Source organism: Acipenser ruthenus, chromosome 22, assembly GCF_902713425.1.
Source record: "Acipenser ruthenus chromosome 22, fAciRut3.2 maternal haplotype, whole genome shotgun sequence".
NCBI classification, from domain to species: Eukaryota; Metazoa; Chordata; class Actinopteri; order Acipenseriformes; family Acipenseridae; genus Acipenser; species Acipenser ruthenus.
Window position 1 is genome coordinate 9,501,164 of NC_081210.1, and position 19,788 is coordinate 9,520,951.

Genomic DNA, 19,788 nt, shown 5'->3' on the forward strand with positions numbered 1-19,788 from the left:
TTCTTTCTTCTTTTAATGTATATATCTATATCTATATATATTTATACATGTTAATAAAAACACTCAAATTGACAATTTACAAAGATGTGGATTGTAGGCTGTATTTACCTCTGACTCATAAAAGAAATGCTGAAAAGATCAGGCTTTTCTCCTTGTATACAATCAAAAGCCCCCTTTCTACAGCACTGTAAAACAAAGCTGGTCTGCTTTCAATGGCACAGAAGTTGGTTACGTTTTTGTATACTACCAAATGAGGTAAAGAAAAAAAAAAAAAACATTGAGAACTTGAGAATGAAACAATAATGAAAAATTATTCAGTATTTACTTTTTCATGAGTTTTTGTTGAAGTCTGAGCCGCTTGGTCAGGTCACCATTGCACTTTTTTTATGAATGAATCAGACAGTATTTGGAAAATTAAACTTGGTCCTTAAACTTGTCCACTGATGAAAGACTACCAGTGAAACTTAAGCTGAGGGAGCACAAACCAAGGAACATGGTTTCAGGAGACTTGGTTTCAGGCCACTGCATGGCATACCAGGGGCTGGTTTTTCAAAACTTGTAATCTGGATAGTTTTGATCCGGTTTTTCAGAATATGTCACTGCTGGATTACATTTATCCAGATTACAAATATCACGATTACTAAATCCGTTTTTTTAAGTAGATCCTAATAGTTTAAAGCGTATTTTTTATATTAAAACATTAAAAAAAAAAAAAAAAATCAGACAATTCACTTTTACCCTGGCTAATGACACCTTATGCCAATCCCACTACAGCAACGTAGGAGTATTTCAACGATACCCATACTAAAATGAGATGCACAGTAAAACGCATCAGCCGGGTGCTTAAAAGACGATTCGCTTGTCTGAATTACCTGCATATGGAACATCTACAAGCATGCAACATAATTCTAGCCTGCATCGTTTTGCACAATATCGCTATCAAACGCAATGTACCAGCCATTGAAGGCGAGGATTTGAGCGCTGACCTGCCGGAGCCATGATGCACCTTTAGCAGAACGAAAAAAACAGGATCGACTAGCTGGATGGGCAGTGAGAGATGCCATTGTAAAAACTACTTCTAGAAGTCTCCTCCATCGATGTTTCACATTAAAGATATGTCTTTTTCCCCACAGCTTAGTTTTTACACAGCACACACACACACACACACACATTTGAAAAAAATCATTTGATAAAAGCTATACCACTAACTCATTTTTTCCCTTAATCAGACACACATTGTTAATTTGCCAGCATGGATACAAAACTTAAATAAATATGTGAAACATGTATTATAATACTCTATTTGCATATAGTGTGTGTTTTCTATCAAAATTCAAACAATATATCTATGTTCTTTGATTATTTAAAAGTGAAATCCACCTTCGCAGTAGGATCAAAATGATCCTGCTATTTTGGATAAAAGTAATCCTGATCTCCTCTATAAATTCTGAAAAACCCAATTACAACATTTTACTGCGTTTAAAAGTGTGATCAGATCAGATCAAATCCAGATCACAGTAATCCCGGTCACAAGTTGATGTTTTGAAAAAGCTAATTTCACAATATTAATCCCGATCAAATGCAGAAAACGGATTACCAAAGTTTTGAAAAACCAGCCACAAGGGAGACTTGGGGTTTGATATAGCAAAGTAGCCTAAAAATTATTATTATTATTATTATTATTATTATTATTTATTATTTATTATTTATTTCTTAGCAGACGCCCTTATCCATGGCGATTTACAATTGTTACAAGATATCACATTATTTTTTACATACAATTACCCATTTATACAGTTGGGTTTTTGGAGCAATCTACGTAAAGTACCTTGCTCAAGGGTACAGCAGCAGTGTCCCCACCAGGGATGGAACCAATGACCCTCCAGTCGAAAGTCCAGAGCCCTAACCACTACTCCACAGTGATGCCCCATATGTCTCGTTGAACCAGATTTCAAGCCACTGTTCCTGAAAAAGTAGCTTTGTGTTCCCTCAGCTTTAGACCACGTGTTTTTTTAGACCACGTGTTTCTTTAGACCAAGTGTTTTTTTTAAACATGGTAGTAAGTGGATTTATAAGAATTATTACCTGCTGTGAACAAACATACTGTACAATATTTTCCTTCAGTAAAGTACTCAATGTTTCATTAACAATCAGAAAGTTGAGCGATTCAAGAACAAGATATACAAATGTGATACAGTTTTTGAGGAAACTAGGGGATTTCAGGCTATGAAAATTGATGTTGTAAATTTTGTGAAAAGTTCTTAACTGGTTCATAACTTATTAACAAAAAGAGCCAAGTGTCTATCTAAAAATAAAAAATAAAAGCTACATTCACGTCTTTTCTACAACACACAAACTCAAATGATAATATTAGTATAATACATTCAAAAACACACTGTTAGTATGACAAAATAAGGCTTCCAAGACTCTATTCTTGGATATATTTGAACAATTCAAATTTTGAGATAAACAGTTAAATAACGTTTTGCTTTCTTTAAATCTTCTAAGAATAACCAGTTTGTTGAGCCCACAGTTTTTGCTTTCCCAGTAGAATATATGTGACAAATATCCCCGACTAATTAATTAATGTCATATTCCTTTAAAGATGGCAAGACATGACTTTTTCCAATTGTATTGTGGTCTTGTGTTCACATCTCCATCGCTCCTACACATACTGTAACTTTACACAAGTATTTTGCAGTGGATGAATCAACAGCTTTATTAGAAACGTTGGAACATGTTTTTCTAAATCTGGCACTGTAAATTTGCAGTTTGCCCATGTTTTTCACATAGTTATACTACACATTTCCCAAAGTTGCCATGTTCTTTTTTATATGCTTTACTGTACCTCTCTGGGCTTTAAAATGCTTGTCTATACTTTTATTACACTTTCCTATGCTTTAACTGTAGTAAACTTTTATAAGGGTCACCAGTAAGGGTGATCTAAAAAGCTTTATCTTTCAACCTTTATTGAGTGAACCTTAACAACACTTCTAGTAACCGATCACACAGAAGTAGTAAGGATCGCTCCGAGTACCACAAGCAGCAGTAGTTACAGAAGACACAGATTAGGACCCCATTGTAAACAATACCTCGGTCTCAGTGGGTAAATCTCCTGGTTAAATAAAGAAACTAAAACATACGAAACTTACAGTGCAGTCCTTGAGAGTTTTCTTAGTACTGGGATGATTGCATTGTGGCAGTAGGAATGTGACATGCTTTTGCATTGGTGCTTCAGCATTCTCGTTGCTAACTGTGATAGTCCAAGCCAGATGTACTGTACTACATGCAGCAGAAGCCATTAGTATACTGCACCGTGCTTCTTGTAGCTACTGATAAACATTAAAACAATCAGCATTATCAGCATTAAACAATGTTGATTATTCAGAGAGAGAATTATGTTTCTCCATCATAACCACCATCACCACCAGGTCATAACTGCAGAACCATGGTGGGTTCCCATCACACTGTGAATAACACTCTGCGGATTCATACTTTGAAATAACGCATTGCCACTAAAGGGAACCCGTTCGTGTAGCCCAATCTGTATGTATCCTGTTGGCAGCACCACGTCGTAACTAGAGCTGGTCTTGCTCAATCCAGACGGTCTTCTTCTGCTCTTCTAGGATTTTCTCCTTGATGACCTTCAAGAGGTCCTCAATCCCGCTCCACGCATCGGCCTCCACTGTGGAATAGAGACAGGGCACAGCCTCCAGCTCTTTCTCCTTCGCTCGACAGCTTTTCAGAAACTCGTCTTCTGAGTCCATCTTGAGTGGCAACTTCCTGAGAAAGATGGAAAACACTATGGTCGTGGAAAAAGTTTTCGACTTTGTCTTTTTAACTGTTAACTGCATGAAGATTGTGTGGGATGTATCCAAATCAAACCTACAGTGTGAATTCACCTGAATTCACATGACCTTTAATTAATGCCTAGGCTTTTATTTATTTGAGACATTACATTAATTCCTTTTTGATCCTGCCAGTGACAAAGGGTTTATTGACTCACTTTGATCAAACACAGAAATTGCTTTTTTTAAATAAAAAATAAAAAAAATTCCAGCTATGCAAAGTTTTTCCAGATTGATCTGAGTTCAGAGGCTTGTGCTTCAACTGGTATAGAATCTTTTCATAATAAACTCCTTATACTGCTGATTCATTAAGTGAATCGTAATGCATTGAAAGTGTTATTGTATAATTATCTGTATTACTTAATTCAATCAAATCCTTGTTTCCCCAAAAGTACCTGAATTTCTTGATGTTTTTTTCAGAGACCCTGATGAAGATAATTATGGGATAAATTTCTCTTCGGATCAAATCTTTTGTGCAGCTCAATCCAGCTTCCAACAAGCAATGCTTATTCTGCAAAAAGGAATAAAAAGTATCTGCAGTTGAAAATCTCTCTTCTGAATAACTGGCATTAGATCAATGTTTTTCAGAAATGCCAGAGCTTGTAAATACAGTAGTGTCGTTTCTTATTCCTTTTAGAATTGTAATTGGTCATTTCTTTCAGAGAACAAGTGTGCAGATGACAAAGAGCTTTGAGAATCTACCCCCTTGAGTGTAAAGGATCATGTTAGAAATGGGGGTGGCCAAAAATATTCACTTGTACAGCATTCATAGTAGTGCTGGGACAAATATCCAAATATTCAAATGAATATTTTTTTTTACATGTATTTGGATACAAAAATCAGATGTTTGTATTCGCTACAAATGACAAAAATACCTTGCACTTATTTACTGCCTGACCAGAATTTGCGCGACAGTTAAAAAATTATAAAATGGCAAATGACAATTAGCTCCATGTGATATGTGAGATTAATATATACAGTATATAAAAAAACACAGGATCAACACAGCAGCTTTTGAGCCTCTATTAAAGTTTTAGACAACAAAAAGTAAACAAACCAGATTATGCGCGCGCACTCATAGTGATCTCTATGGAAAGCCAGCTAGGACAAAAATGCGTTGTGCTGCTTTAAAGCGAGTATATTTGGTACTAGTTTTTTTATGCAGTAACATTTTTCTGTTACCTGACGCTGCAGTATATGACCGACCCTGAGTGAACACGTACATAATTACCAGTATTAGTTTTTTTTAAACACTTACATTATTAGTATCTTTCATAAAGCGGGAGACCATTGCTAATGGAGCTTCCCGATAGATGACTGAGGTTTGTAGATACGCACGAGGCCCACAATGCAAATCGTATTGGACAGTGGAGTACAAATACCTACAGTACAGAACAACACTGATGCAATTTAAAGGTATGAAGTATATTTTATAGACAAAAAGTAAAATTAAATAACTTAAAAACATTGCGATTTTATAACATAACATGCAATGACCTAACAGGATATTAAGTTCATTCATTGTCTATAAAATGGTAATTTAATCTGTCATGGAGATTATTTTGTTATGATGTTAACCCTGGTTTCACCTACGCTAAAAATGAACACATAATAGGTAGATAATTATTACTTTATCAAAATTCTGACTACGAAAAAAAAAAACAGGAGTAAATAGCTAGTTATAACGTTACCATGATCCAAGCAACAGCTTCCTTGTTTTATCAGTACAATTAATAGACAAAATACAATGTTGAGGGGCATTAATTTATCTAGCTGTTTTCTTTTTATAATAGATTATCACTACCTTGCGTACTTCTCCTGTTTAACTAGTGAAACATGTACTTTAACACTCTCTCTCTCTCTCTCTCTCTCTCTCTCTCTCTCTCTCTCTATATATATATATATATATATGTATATATATATATATAATTGTAGCGATCTCGGTTAACGCAGGCAGGCACACCACACAGGGTGAGGCAATCCACACACAGGCGGAGGGCGGGCGCGAACCCGGGACCAATCGTACTAAAGCATACAACTGTACAAAAGAGCCGGCTCCTTTGCAAGGAGCGTATATCGGGCTTATGTCTGTATATACATACATGGCTAACTAATGTAACTGTTTAATAAAACAAACCCAGCGTATTTTATTTTTAAAACCTTGGTTGATATCCCTTATTTTGTTATTATTTCTTAGTTCATGTGGTCTATTCAATTGTATCTAAATACCATTACTGAGATAATCAGAATTTGTGTACAAAGTTTATGACAACCCTACCAGCCTGTGAGTCTCTTCACTGCAATTCTGTTCTGTAAAAAGTTGTAAAATACTAGCTGCCCCCTATATAAACCTATTAATTAGTTATTTAACTGCTATGTCACATTTAAACCAAAAATCACACTGGTAAACATTGTAAACTGGTGTCATAATTGAATGTCACAGCACCCCAGTCCAATTCTGTTGAATGATGACAAACTGCCATGTTGAAAATTGCCGTTTTTACCTTTGCAGCGACAGCCTCAATAATTTCTGTTGTGATACATTCGAATGTATTGGCATTCTTCTCCCGGGAGAAAATAAGGGGCTCTATCTTTTGTTTCTGCAGAAACTCATCCTTTGTCAAAATGTCTAAAAAGGAAAGAGTAAGGTTATCAATAGCATGTCCACCCCCATATCTGCAGGGAATACTATCTTAGTTATGAATCTGGGTTAAGGCATTGTGTTATGTCAAGCATTATCATAATTATATCAAAGTTTAAAAGAAAAAAAGAAGGTCACAATTCCATCTAGTATTTCACTAAACCTTCCAGCTGTATAAAAATATGAATTGATTCAACATCTAAATATATTATTATTTCAAACCAGGAGTCCAGTTTTTAAAACAGCTTCACAAATAATATTCTGATCTTATTCCTTCATAAATAATATTCTGATCTTATTCCTTCTTTCCTACTTTTTAAAACTTAAGACTTGCTGGTCCCAATTCTCAAAGCTGTATTTAGTTAAAATCATTTAGCACATTTTTACCTAAATGAAATGTCTGAGTTGTTTATATGAATGGTGGTACGTTTATTTGATGTGTATCCTTTATGAAAAACTGAGCAAATGATTCGGAGTGAACAGCTTTGAGAATCTAGCCCCTAGTCGTCAAATGAACTTAATTCCAAGAAGACCAGAAAACAGAAATGCTGATTGGATGTAGTCTTCTTATTAAAAGACACCTGGAAGACATTCTATTTCTGCCACTTTGGATGTTTGTTTTTTTCCTCCTACCTGGTTTGCAAATGTTGAACTCCATAGCTCCCCCGGCATTGAGCAGTTTGTGGACGATGGTTTTAGCGAGCGCGGTGGGCCAGAAGAGCACGGGCCGCTTGCGCTGGCAGTGATTCGCTGTTACATGGCTGTAGGGAATCAAGTTCAGACTCTTGTTCAGGTCGTTCTCAGGATCTAAATCTGGAACTGGAGTGAACAAAGAACCCCCAGATTAACAGCTATATGCGGAAGAGTCACACGTTTAACTACTCTGCTGAGATGGTTGATGTCATGTCAATCTTCAGTATGTGCGTGACTTACTGTATAAAAAGGTTTTACCTTTTGGTACCCAAGATAAATTATTACAAGAAATGGCATCTCCATAACCCAAATCCAAATAATGGCAGTGCCACAGCTATTATAAAGTAGCTATGCTGATGCAATACATATTTATTTAATTCAGGACTAAGTAACTTTACAGAAACAAAACCCCAAGATACCGCTGGCAGCAGATCCTCCTTCTGTAATGTAGCTACAGCAAGTAAACAGCGGTTACCATCTTGTTTGACAGCTTCGAATGTGTGCCGAGTGGGTGTGGTGGTGCCTGCACTGACAATTCGCACACGCTCACTGCTGTTCATCCTCTTGTACTTTTCATTCCTGCTGACAAACTGAGATATAGAAGGCCGTTTACTGTCCACTCAGTGTAAAGATCTTTTTACTTGTCTATCATGTTTTCTCCAGTCCTGTAGACAACATCCCAACTTTAATATACCTTTGTCAGTGTAGGTACTAAAAGGCTTTTGATGTCATGGTCACTACACTCACTTATTGCTATTTAAATCCATTAATGTGTTTGTGGTGTCATTTAATACATAGTTAATTATGTAACAATCTACTATTCCTTTCTATTTAAACCTTCAGGCATCATGGTATTGAGTCTATCCATTCATTGTCCTGTATTCTTCTGTATTGTACATTTTCTAACTGAACTTCTTCTATGTTCATTGTAAAGTGTTGAACTATTGGTTAATTTACTTTATTTCTTATGTTTGACAGGTGATTCTGTATTCTTTTATATAATGCTGTACCTGTCTCTCCTACAGATTTTATTTTGTTACATTTTTGGCAATATATACCATGAAAAAGGTTGCTCCTATATACAGTTTTGGTTGTTTTTTTAGTTTTCTATTTTACATGTCGAGATGTTGCAGTATTCTGAAGCACTGAGTACGCTTTACAGATTTTTGGTCACAACAGCTAAGAGTTTCTGCTCTGAATGTACAGATCCCATTGGTTCATTTACCTGTAAGATGTGTCCAAGAAACAGGCTGGCTCTGGAGAGACGAGGGCTGGATTTCAGATCTGGCTGAGGTGGCGTCTCCTCGGGCTGCAGTGTGTTCTTGAAAAAGAGAAAGGGATTCAGTAAACTTTTCATCTTTTCACAGGAGGGCAAGTACTACAGTGGGTCTGCATTTTCTTCTGCTTAGCCTTTTGCCACTGAAGTCATCCTTCCCCATTCTCCTTGCCACTGGTGTGGCTGACTATACTCCACGGGCGATGGTATTCTGCCCAGTGTATTCACTGTTCCCGTGTAAATATTACTCATTCCATTCAGTCACACGGGAGGAGGAAACTCTTAAACTATGTCATAAAGACCCACCTTGAGTCCTCGAGTGTACTGTACTGACTGTCATAAAGACCCACCTTGAGACCTCGGAGTGTACTGTATTGACTGTCAGTCTCATCTCTGCTGCCTCTGTACATCAGCCTCTGGATTTTTACAAGAAGCAGCTGCTGGGCCCTGAATACAACAGAAAAGGTGCAAAACTCACAATAAAGAATATATAATGTATTGCATCACCTTTAGATTGACTACAATACTGTATTCAAAGACAAATAATCATTAAAGTTAAAGCTTAGGACAGGGGCTCCAGTTTCAAATCTCTGTTCATGCAATGGCTTGCTTTATAAATCCAGACACTGGGCATTTGGTATTCAATGGTATAGTTACACAAAGGGTAACCATGGAGTGAACAGTTTTTCATTTGTGTACCATGATAACCTACCACCTCTCAAGAGTTTCCAATTACTCCCATAGCATCACAGCTTCTGAGTTTGCTGTGCCATGTTTTTGGTTCACGTTTTTCTTTAGTGCTGTAGTTACTCTAATAAATAACCACCCTTCCTTCTTGATTTGCTTAAACATTTCCAAAATTAATACAAAAACTAGAGATACGGTACTCAAAGAATTATAATCGTGTGTGATAAACTGTTCCTTATTGGGTTCGCTGCATGGTTGGTTTCCAGTGCAACCACATTTAATATACAAACGACTGCTTGATTAACCAGCTGCCAACTCTCCATTTCCATCTCCTGCTCTGCCTATTTTTGCTTGCTTTGGTTCTAACCAAGTTAATATTATTATTATTATTATTTATTTCTTAGCAGACGCCCTTATCCAGGGCGACTTACAATTGTTACAAGATATCGCATTATTTTACATACAATTACCCATTTATACAGTTGGGTTTTTACTGGAGCAATCTAGGTAAAGTACCTTGCTCAAGGGTGCAACAGCAGTGTCCCCCACTGGGGATTGAACCCACAACCCTCCGGTCAAGTGTCCAGAGCCCCAACCACTACTCCACACGCTGCCCATAAATTGACAATATAAATTGACATACAATTCACAAGGATTCAAAATTCCCCTGAATCAAATTAGTCTGATCTATTGTGATCCTAAACCCTCTAGGGGTGGATTCTATCAAAACATTCATTGTCTCTTTATGACCTGCCCTATACCCCTGCTCTATAGGGCTACTCAATCAAAGTGCAAGACATATTGTTTTTTTATTAAATGGACCCAAAAGTCTGAGTGTAAACCAAATTGTAGTGTTAAAAAAACCAATACCCGAATTGACAATAACAAAATCAGAAGGAAATATGATCTTCTATAAAGGACCATGTTTTGCAAGGACAAAGTAAACTGTATCATTCTGGAAGCGAACCTGCTGTAACTGGGGAGCGTTCCCTTTTCCATGTCTTTGTCGTTGCAGGGATCGACCCGGGCACACAGCCACTCGCTCTTCTCCTGGTACATGGTATCCAGGACATGCACGATCTCATCGCACTTCATACTCAGAGAGCAGCTGTCCGTCTGCCCTGAGATGTTCAAGTTCAAGCGCACATAGAAGGAGTCCCCAGACGTGACTGAACCATCATCTAATTCCTTACGCAGCTTTCTGTAACCTGACGAGGGAAATGGTACATTGGAAAGATTAAGATTGAATTCTGAATACTGTGAAATATATCAGTATTTTTATTGAGTATGTCAACAAGAAGGGGACTGAGACGTAACATCTCATTGACCAAGTCATCCCGGAAGGACACGGGTATTGTTATCTAAAAACATTAGGGCGTTTGAATAGCTTTAAAAAATCATAAATGTGCTACACATTTTTTGTGTTTTGTTTTGACCATTTAAAAAGCTTCTATTAACAATGTGGTATTGTACACATGTTATATACAGGTAGTTGTAGGCTGTGCTGTTTACCGTCATAGTTGGGTCTGAAGTGCAGAGTAACTGGCCCATTGCACTTCTGCAGTGTCCAGTGTGCTTCTTCTCTAGTGCAGGTGTCCAGGGGCACTTTCTGATTCTCTCCTCTTATGCAGCCTTCAAGCTATATGGGACAAACAGGTCAAGGACTCAGGGTACTGCTGCTTTGATTTATAAGGGACAGGCTGGCATCCACTTTTATTTCAATTTCAATTTTCTATTTATTTTATTTATATAGCACCTTTCATGCCGCAGTATCTCAAAAAAAGACACAGAAACATCCCCAGCTGGTATTTGGAATGAGCCAGTTGTGTAAAAGGTTAAGGCAGCAGTAACCTTGCACTGGTATGATACAGCTCCTGGCAGTAGCACTCTGTAGATCGTCCTTTAACTCTGAACACATATCTGCTATAGCCTGTTTATTATTATTATTATTATTATTATTATTATTATTATTATTAGTCATTTAGCAGATGATTTTCTCCAAAGGGACTTACAGAGACTAAGGGGTGAACTATGCATCTACAACTGCTACAGAGTCACATGCAATAGAACCTTGTTTGTTTCACAATTCCATATAGCTCTAGCCATGCTTAAGTTTGTGTTTAAGTACAGATTGTGTCAAAATCGCATATACTCTCATTAATTACAAACTTAACACAATAGTGTTACCATCATTGACACATTTCACACAAACCCACAATACCAACTATTGCCGATCATTTATTATTAATGATTATTATTAATTAAAAAAAAAAAAAAACTTTTACAGCTTGTGGCGACAACTGTGACTCATTAAGAAGAACTCAAAGCACACCTAAGTCAAAGAGAAGCAACACAGCGAGATGCAATTATTCTACTGATTGTAAATTGCATGTAAACTGGGAGGTGGGTAAAAAAAAGCAGGGAACGTCCTGAAACGGTCACAAAGTGCAAGGCTAGTTTTTCAGTGCAACTGTGATATTGAAAATTGCACATAAAAGAAAAGTCGTGGAAGCCCTGCTGCGCTGTCGCATCTCACCAGCAGGAGGTGCTGTCCCTCTCTGAGCCCCGCCGTCTCTGCGTTGGACCCCTGCTGAACGGAGGAGATGAAAATCCCGCTGTCGTTCCCGCCCACCAGCGTGATCTCTGACAGCAGGCTATCCCCGGGCAGTGTGACGTCCTGCACGGGCCTCAGCGTGCTGCTGATACGACTGAACGAGGTCACGGAAGGGCGGAAGGGTCTGAAGGAACAGAAAATTCAAATCCAATCTGTTGATTCATATTATAATACAGGACTGAGAAATGAAGCGGCGTGATAGATGTGAATACTACTGAAATACATTGGACTGCCATTCATAACCACACTTGTAAACTGCTCCGAACCCTAATTGAATGCTGACGTGTTGTTAAGTACTGATTTCTTATTAATAGTGGTGAGTCAAGTATTTGTAAATGTATAGCAGGCAGCAATAGGTTGAAAATGTTAAAAAAAAAAATATATATATATATATATATATATATATATATATATATATATATATGAAATGCTTGTTTAGATGATGTGGGAGTATAACCCAGGACCAGGTAGCTGTTATTGCTCCCTTCAAAGGCACAAGCCATATCTATCTCTGAGAACTGTCTCAGATATAATTATGTCAGTATGGTAATCCAAATGTAAATAAGGACCAAACCACATTCCAGGATATTTGAAATTCTTTGCAGATGTTAACAGCCCACCAGTGGCAGTACAAATATCCAGTTATTGAATTTACTCCCAGACTCAAATAATATATAGGCAGTTTTTATACTATTAATCTTGAGCTTATTGAAATCGAACCAGTTTTACTAATACCCTGTAAAGCTGCCCTCAGCCCAGATTCAGCACCCAGGCTCCTACACATTGTCATATTATCATCAGCATGCAGATGCAACGCACTGCCTGTGCAAATGATGAGAATATCATTCTCAGGGAAAATAAGGGACTTGGGAGATAAAATAGATCCCTGTGGCGAACCATCTATTGCAACTAATAATAATAACTGTTTAAGGATACCAACTGTTGCCAATCATTTATTATTAATGATTATTAAACTACTCTTGGGTTTAATTCACTGTGAACGCCCCCTATGAAGAAACCACTTGTCAAACAATTTGGATAAATCAACTACAATCACCCCTGAAAGGAAGCCATCATTCTATCAGAGCATTAGTGTCTGTAAGAAACCCATTTACTGTGGAATAGACTGCATAAAAACACGATCAGCAGATGCTTAGTGCTTTATTACATTCTGTGAGTTTGAATAATTTTTCAATTACTTGCGAATATGGGAGCATGTAGGATGGCAAAATATTATGTGCAATACAAATGACATGCTATCTAGGGCCTGCATGTTTGTTTTCCGAAAATACACAATTTCAGGAACTGAGGTCCAAATTAGTGCAGAACTAAACCTTAGTCATTTTGTTCGGAGAGATGATGAGCTTGGCTGCTTTTGTGTTAAAATTATTATTTTTTTAAGTTTTCTGGGTGTGAAGCAGAAATAAAACCCATATCTTTGCTGTTATTGTATTTGCTAAGGTTTAAAAGCAGACTATCAATGCTTATCATACCGCTCCAGTGAAAACTTCCTGAAAATGTTGTTGACTTGTTGCTCCAGGTCATAGGAGTCCAGTCCCTCGGACTGATGGGAGGAAGACGAGGAGTGAAGAGAGGGTGGTCCGAAGTAGAATCTGTCAGGATCTTCATCTACAATAGCAATTCAAACAAGTTAATCACTGCTTGCTGGAATAGAAAGATAGGCACAGTAAGGGTGGAAGTGCTGGAATAGAAAGATTATTATAGGCAGTGTAAGGGTGGAAGTCAACCTACAAATATTGCACCCATATTCCATATTCTACCACAGGTGTTGCAGAACAACCACATAACAAGCACACTTGACTATATATATTGTTATATATTGTTAACCCATTCCTGAACAGTGAGACACCAATACTGGAAACAGTGCATGGCCATGAATCGTTTGTAGAGAGCTGTGTTATGAACATTCATTATATTAGGTACCTGTTGGTAACAGCCCTGTTTTAATTAAGGGGTCTGTTCCTTTAAGAGAATCCCAGCAGGTTGTCCCGGTGCACTGATTAAGATGAGCTGCTGGACAAAGAGCTGAATTTTGTGTTTGGAGAGAGTTGGGAGTGTGCCTGTAGCTCCAAGTAAATTAAAACAATACTCCTTAAATAAGGGGTGAAGACTGATGCCTCGGTCAAAAGGGACCGTCTACTGGGAAAATGAATTGGATCTAAAATAACAGGAATGTAGATTTCCTGGACACATAGATCAAACACAAGAGGAGACTTGTCCATCCTAAGATGTTCAGTGGGATCGGAAGCCTTTTTTGGAGTGATAAATACTAAAGATATATTTTTTTGTTTTTTTCCTTGTTTGCTGGTTATTGCAATTACTATTACAATTACAAGGTTGTTTTTGTTTTTGATAATAACTGAGAAAGCGTGCCAAGATTTAAATATACGAAAGGGAACTTTGTTTTTGAAAGGAGCCATTGAGTAAGCCATATTTTTCTTTGCTATTATTTGCCCTTATGGTTTTGTTAACCTTTGAGAACTGCTTTTCCACCAGTTTATTTTATTAAAGACCTTTATTTTTTAATGCAAAGCTGTTGCAGTGACATTTGATAAGTCCTTCAATTAAAGAATGAATGTAAAAAGTTACCATAAAGCTCCATGTTATCTCCACTGTCACTATCAAGATCCAAATTGCTAAATAAAAGAAAAATATACATAAAATAAAATAATTATCACTTTTCATCAACCACTAGGAATAGTAGTTTTATTATATTTTTATTATTATTATTTCAAAAGCTAACCAAGCTATTTCATCAAAGGAAATACAAGTGTTTTTTTTATACGTTCCAAACTGTTTTACAAAACTACAATCAAACAACTATTTTTCAAGTTCTCTTCAGCACTCTCAATGTGTTTTGTGTCTCCTTTTGTAACATTAACATGATTGTTAATTAAAGGATGAAGACGGCGCTTTGAAAATATGGCCAGTAGGCACCAAAGCATTAGCATTGCATACAATATTTTGATGACAAGGCTAGAGGACGCACAGGCAGTGCAGTTCTTACCTTCTGGGTTGGGTGCTGTGTTCTCTTTCTTTATGGCGCCGGACAATGGAATCGTTACAGGGGGGCTCAGGGATTATACTGTCATTTCGACCGCGCAGCGTCTGTGTACAAAAGATAAAGTCAGCAGTGTGGAGTAGTGGTTAGGGCTCTGGACTCTTGACCGGAGGGTTGTGGGTTCAATCCCCAGTGGGGGACACTGCTGTTGTATCCACTTACTACCATGTTTAAAAAAAACACTTGGTCTAAAGAAACACGTGGTCTAAAAAAACACTTGGTCTAAAGAAACACGTGGTCTAAAGAAACACGTGGTCTAAAAAAACACGTGGTCTAAAGCTGAGGGAACACAAAGCTACTTTTTCAGGAACAGTGGCTTGAAATCTGGTTCAACGAGACATATGGGGCATCACTGTGGAGTAGTGGTTAGGGCTCTGGACTTTCGACTGGAGGGTCATTGGTTCCATCCCTGGTGGGGACACTGCTGCTGTACCCTTGAGCAAGGTACTTTACCTAGATTGCTCCAGTAATAACCCAACTGTATAAATGGGTAATTGTATGTAAAAATAATGTGATATGTGAAATAATGTGATATGTTGTAACAATTGTAAGTTGCCCTGGATAAGGGCGTCTGCTAAGAAATAAATAATAATAATAATAATAATAATAATAAAGTATGAACCCACCTGAGACACCTCTGACAGCATGGTTTTGAGACAAATAATATAGATATGTGGGCAAATGAGTGGAAGAAGCATATAGTATTGTATTTGGCTGACATTTCACAGTTTACACTATAAAGTCAATATATTTATGGAAACCAGCATAATTATGGTTTAGTTCTTATTATTTTTGCACCATTGACAGTTTTACAATGTAATTACTATGTAACCACCACAAGTGCAATTACAGTGTAGTTAGAGATGCCTAATGTAAAGTGTAGGGGTCGTACAGCCTTGGAACAGCAGGAAAAATGTCAGCACCACAGATGAAAGGAAAATCGGCTTCCAATCAGCTTTTAAAGCATGCAGAAGTTAATTGCCAATTTGTAAAGGTGAGGGAAGGACAGCATTTCTTGTTTTGCAGTCAACACATTAATGAATGTATTTATTTACACCTGACGATAAAGATACTTCTTAAAGGTAATTACGAGGACAAGTATCAGCACAACCCCAGTAAATTGATACCCAGTTGTATTTTCTTTTTGAAAAAAATGTGGAGCACACTTTTGAACTGGAGAAGAAGCTAAGAAAATGTCCCAGTATCTACTTACCAGTTTATTAATCACTTCACATCCATTGATGGAGTTGGATGAATTATTGAGGGAGTTTGTGTGAGTTGAGGTCGTGTCTGTCCCTGTGCTGACTGCTTCAGACAAATCCCCATTTGCAGCTATCGCAGCTAAAGGGAGCAAAAGAATACGTTGTTTGTTACCATCACATTATTTAGTGTTTATGCATTTATTTATTTTAATACCTGCGCACTGACTTTGCAGTTCTAATGTACTTTGATCTATAAAAGAAAGATTTGAAACTTTTAAACATTTAACATGTGCAGGTGGTAAGCCCACATTGATGTATTAAATGGTGTTGAGCATGCATATGCAGGTTCATGCCACTAATTACCTTGGAAATCTGGGGGTTTGGTTACGTTTATTGGGGATTTTGCTCTGGCAAGCTGAAAACAGAAGAAATCATAAACAAGTCAGATTAAAAGTATTTGAATGTTAAATTTAAAAAAAAAATTTTTTACAAACACCATGCAAGTGTTTTTGGAAACCCTACCGTAATTCCCTTTAAGTTGGGTCTGCGTTTCAGCCGAGGAGAGAGCGGTGGAGGTTGGAAGAACTCATTGTCTTCAGGTGAATCATCATCAGAGTCTGGCTCAACCATGTCTTGACCGTTAGTCTTTTGGCACGACTGACCGAAGGTCTGGGAGATGATTGTTGAGGGGATGTTTCTGGGCAAACTCTGTAAAAGGCAAGAGAAATAATCGTTTAATCTTCATTTTCAGAAAGGAATAACGCACCCAAAAAAGTTACCAAACCAGAAAAAAAAAACACTGAGATGCTTCATTTGTAGTTTACAAGCTTTTGTAAACAAGTCTTTTTTTGTTGTTAGTGATTTGCTTTTGAATGTTTTTTCTTTCCAGGATTTTTTTTGTGTGCTAATGATAATCTGGAGTACACAGCTTTGAGAATTTAGCTCTGTGAGAACACTTTAAATTTCCGGAGCACTTTTTAATGAACTTCCTTGAATCTTAGGTATGTCCTCCTGTCATACCTGGTCCAGACAGTTGGCATCCTTGGACATGCGTCGCAGTTTGGATTCCAAGTTGACGATCTTGGCCTCCTTCCTGACGATCTCAATGTGGAGCTCGTCACTCCTCTCCTCCAGCTCGCGAATCTGCTTGCGGTACTTGTCCTTGTCGATGAGGCACTGTGAGAACTGGGTCTGGGCGTCGTCACGGGAACGGAATGCCTGCGGAATCAGCAGTAACACGTGGATTCAATCACAAAAACTACAGCCACACTTGTTATTTCCCTGTTCTGTGGGGAATGTCGGTATAGAACAGGGATAACACAGACTATAAGTGGAGCTGTAGTTTTTAACTGACCCCACCACCACCACCACCACATTTTTCTTCCTATTTTTCTCAGAATGCATGAGAGTTGCACAACAGCTTACTTTATTTAAGGTACATCCTGTTGATGCTGGTAAAAGCACTAAGCAACTACTGAAATAGGAAATAGGAATTAATAGAATTGTGTTTGCTCCAGTCCAAAGTTATAGTTAATGGTTTTAGTTTCATGGTGGGTAGATTTTACTTGTTAACAAAACATCTAGAGTATACGTTATTCAACTTTACCATTACTTGATTAAAATATCTTAATAACTCTGATACACTCTTGTACAGACACAACTGAACTCGTTACCTGGTCCCGTTCCCTCTCCACCTCTTCCAGCTGGATCATCATGGTGTTCATGCGGTTTTTGTACATCTCGCAGTCTTTCACCAGTGTTGAGCATTTCAGCTCCAGATCTTCTTTCTCCTCCAAATACTGTGGAAAATAACGTTTTGTTTTGTAAACATAAAATCCACTTGAGGTTTTATTTTTGTACTGTACAATATAGAGGATACTAGAGTTACAGTGATACTATTTCCTATGGATACTGTACAACGCATTTACATAGGCCTGGAGATCATATTATATCCATACACTTCATTAACCCCAGCTCTGCCTGATACACAGTTATGTATATTGTGTTATATACCTGACAAAACAAACTAAAGCCATTGATTTTGCAAGGTCACTGTCTTATTATACTGTAGCATTCGCCAGGTTTGAGTTAAGCAGGACTCAGGAGACAAGGTGGGATTGCAAATAATACAGTTTATTGTTTGTTTGAAAATAAACAATGAATCCCCGTTCGGGCTGGGTTTCATGCCAAAATAAAAATAAAATTCAAAGTAATGTCTATCTATCTCACTCTCTCAACCCCCCTTCCTTACTCTATCCCTATGCTTTCGTTCCCACTATCCAAACTCGCCTCAGGATCCTCCCAATCACTTCACAGTACAGGCCCCGGTCTCCCTATCCCTCACTGTCTCAGCACACACACACACACTCTCTCTCTCCTAACAAACACACACACACTCTCCCCACACACTCACACACACACACACACTGAGACACAGTGAGCACACACACACACCCTCTCCCCTTCCCTACTCTTAATGGCGTGACCCATTCCCTCACAATACATGTAACAGATAGGACAAGACAAGCAAACAACCGACAGAGAGTCCTGCAACGCTGCCATTGCCTGGGTTGTTACAATACCTTTATGCAAAGAAAGATATGTAATCCACACATTTTTTTTGCGATCAAAACGTCTACATGCAGGCACAAAACAAGACTGTAGAGAAAGCCAATTAATACAGCCTTCCCACGGATCAGTATAGTTCTGCCTCATCAGTATCAGCAAGACTGTTACCAGACATGCTACCAGAAGCACAGCAACAATTAGTTGAAGCCATCGTGCACAACACATTAGCCACTGTAACTGCAGAAGTCAACGGAAACTTCTTGTTTTGCAGGGTCGAGCCAAGCAGCAACAACTTATACCACACAGTTAAACACCCTGGGCTTCAGCTCAGGATGTTTAACCACCACATTGCAATCATCCCTGTATGACACTGCCAGTGTCTTCCACCCTGCTAGTGGGTGCCTAACTGCCGCAGGCTGAAAGCTCTGACTATGTACCTTGTCCCTGAGCTCCTCCGCTTGATGCACCTCATCATGTAGATTATACAGCCTGTTCACCAGGTCCTGACGATCCTCCAGGGCCTCTTGACGATCGTGTTCCAGGATATCCAAGATGGCTTTGTCTGAGTCGGGCACAATGTGCTTCCCAGGCTGCAGCACAGACAGAGGGGAGAAAAACAAGAGTTTAATCGAGACATACAGGCAGGCTTGACTTCAGAAATATTAAGAACCAGAATAGATTATTGAATGTGCTTATGATAAGTTTAGAGAAAAGTGTTAATAATGCTTTTAGCATTAGAGTTTTAAAGTACTGTATAGTTTAATGGTTAGGGTCTAGTGCTCTCAGTTTTCATAGTCTAGCATTGATTGTAACACACTGTCAAAAAGAACATTCTATAATCTCTACGTCAAGTCGTGGTGTTATTGCACTCACTGGCTCTGTAACTGGTAAGGTACCTGTATGATGGACTGCAGCTCCTGAATTTTCATCTTTAGCACCTCGTTCTCCCTCTGTAGCTCCAGCACCTGCTCTTTGCGGGGCCGGTTCTCAATGTCGTTTTTCAGTTTCAGGGACTGTTTCCTCTCCAGCTTGCACTCCTCTTCCATTTTGTTCAACCTGTGCTTTAACTGGTCGATCTACAATGAAACAAAAAAGACAGAAAGGAGCCTTTTACCAACCATTCGAGGTCGCTTTACTACATGGCGAAAACGTCAATGCAAGGAGTGGCTGACTTGGC

At 38.2% G+C, this 19,788-nt stretch overlaps 1 protein-coding gene across 1 annotated transcript in view; it reads right to left on the minus strand.

Annotated features, from left to right (window-relative positions):
- LOC117431051 (caspase recruitment domain-containing protein 11-like) overlaps window positions 1-19,788 on the minus strand; it is a 40,243-nt gene continuing 20,455 nt past the window's right edge. Inside the window, exons 5-24 of the mRNA XM_034051638.3 lie at window positions 19,508-19,687; window positions 19,049-19,201; window positions 17,717-17,842; window positions 17,064-17,261; window positions 16,566-16,751; window positions 16,407-16,458; window positions 16,055-16,182; window positions 14,788-14,888; window positions 14,370-14,416; window positions 13,253-13,388; window positions 11,682-11,883; window positions 10,658-10,784; window positions 10,113-10,353; window positions 8,809-8,905; window positions 8,408-8,503; window positions 7,658-7,772; window positions 7,123-7,308; window positions 6,353-6,477; window positions 4,244-4,359; window positions 1-3,783 (exon numbers count right to left, since the gene is read on the minus strand). Coding sequence (XP_033907529.1) covers window positions 3,579-3,783; window positions 4,244-4,359; window positions 6,353-6,477; window positions 7,123-7,308; window positions 7,658-7,772; window positions 8,408-8,503; window positions 8,809-8,905; window positions 10,113-10,353; window positions 10,658-10,784; window positions 11,682-11,883; window positions 13,253-13,388; window positions 14,370-14,416; window positions 14,788-14,888; window positions 16,055-16,182; window positions 16,407-16,458; window positions 16,566-16,751; window positions 17,064-17,261; window positions 17,717-17,842; window positions 19,049-19,201; window positions 19,508-19,687 — 2,817 coding nt within the window. The 3' untranslated portion in view covers window positions 1-3,578. The remainder of the gene's footprint in view (window positions 3,784-4,243; window positions 4,360-6,352; window positions 6,478-7,122; window positions 7,309-7,657; window positions 7,773-8,407; window positions 8,504-8,808; window positions 8,906-10,112; window positions 10,354-10,657; window positions 10,785-11,681; window positions 11,884-13,252; window positions 13,389-14,369; window positions 14,417-14,787; window positions 14,889-16,054; window positions 16,183-16,406; window positions 16,459-16,565; window positions 16,752-17,063; window positions 17,262-17,716; window positions 17,843-19,048; window positions 19,202-19,507; window positions 19,688-19,788) is intronic.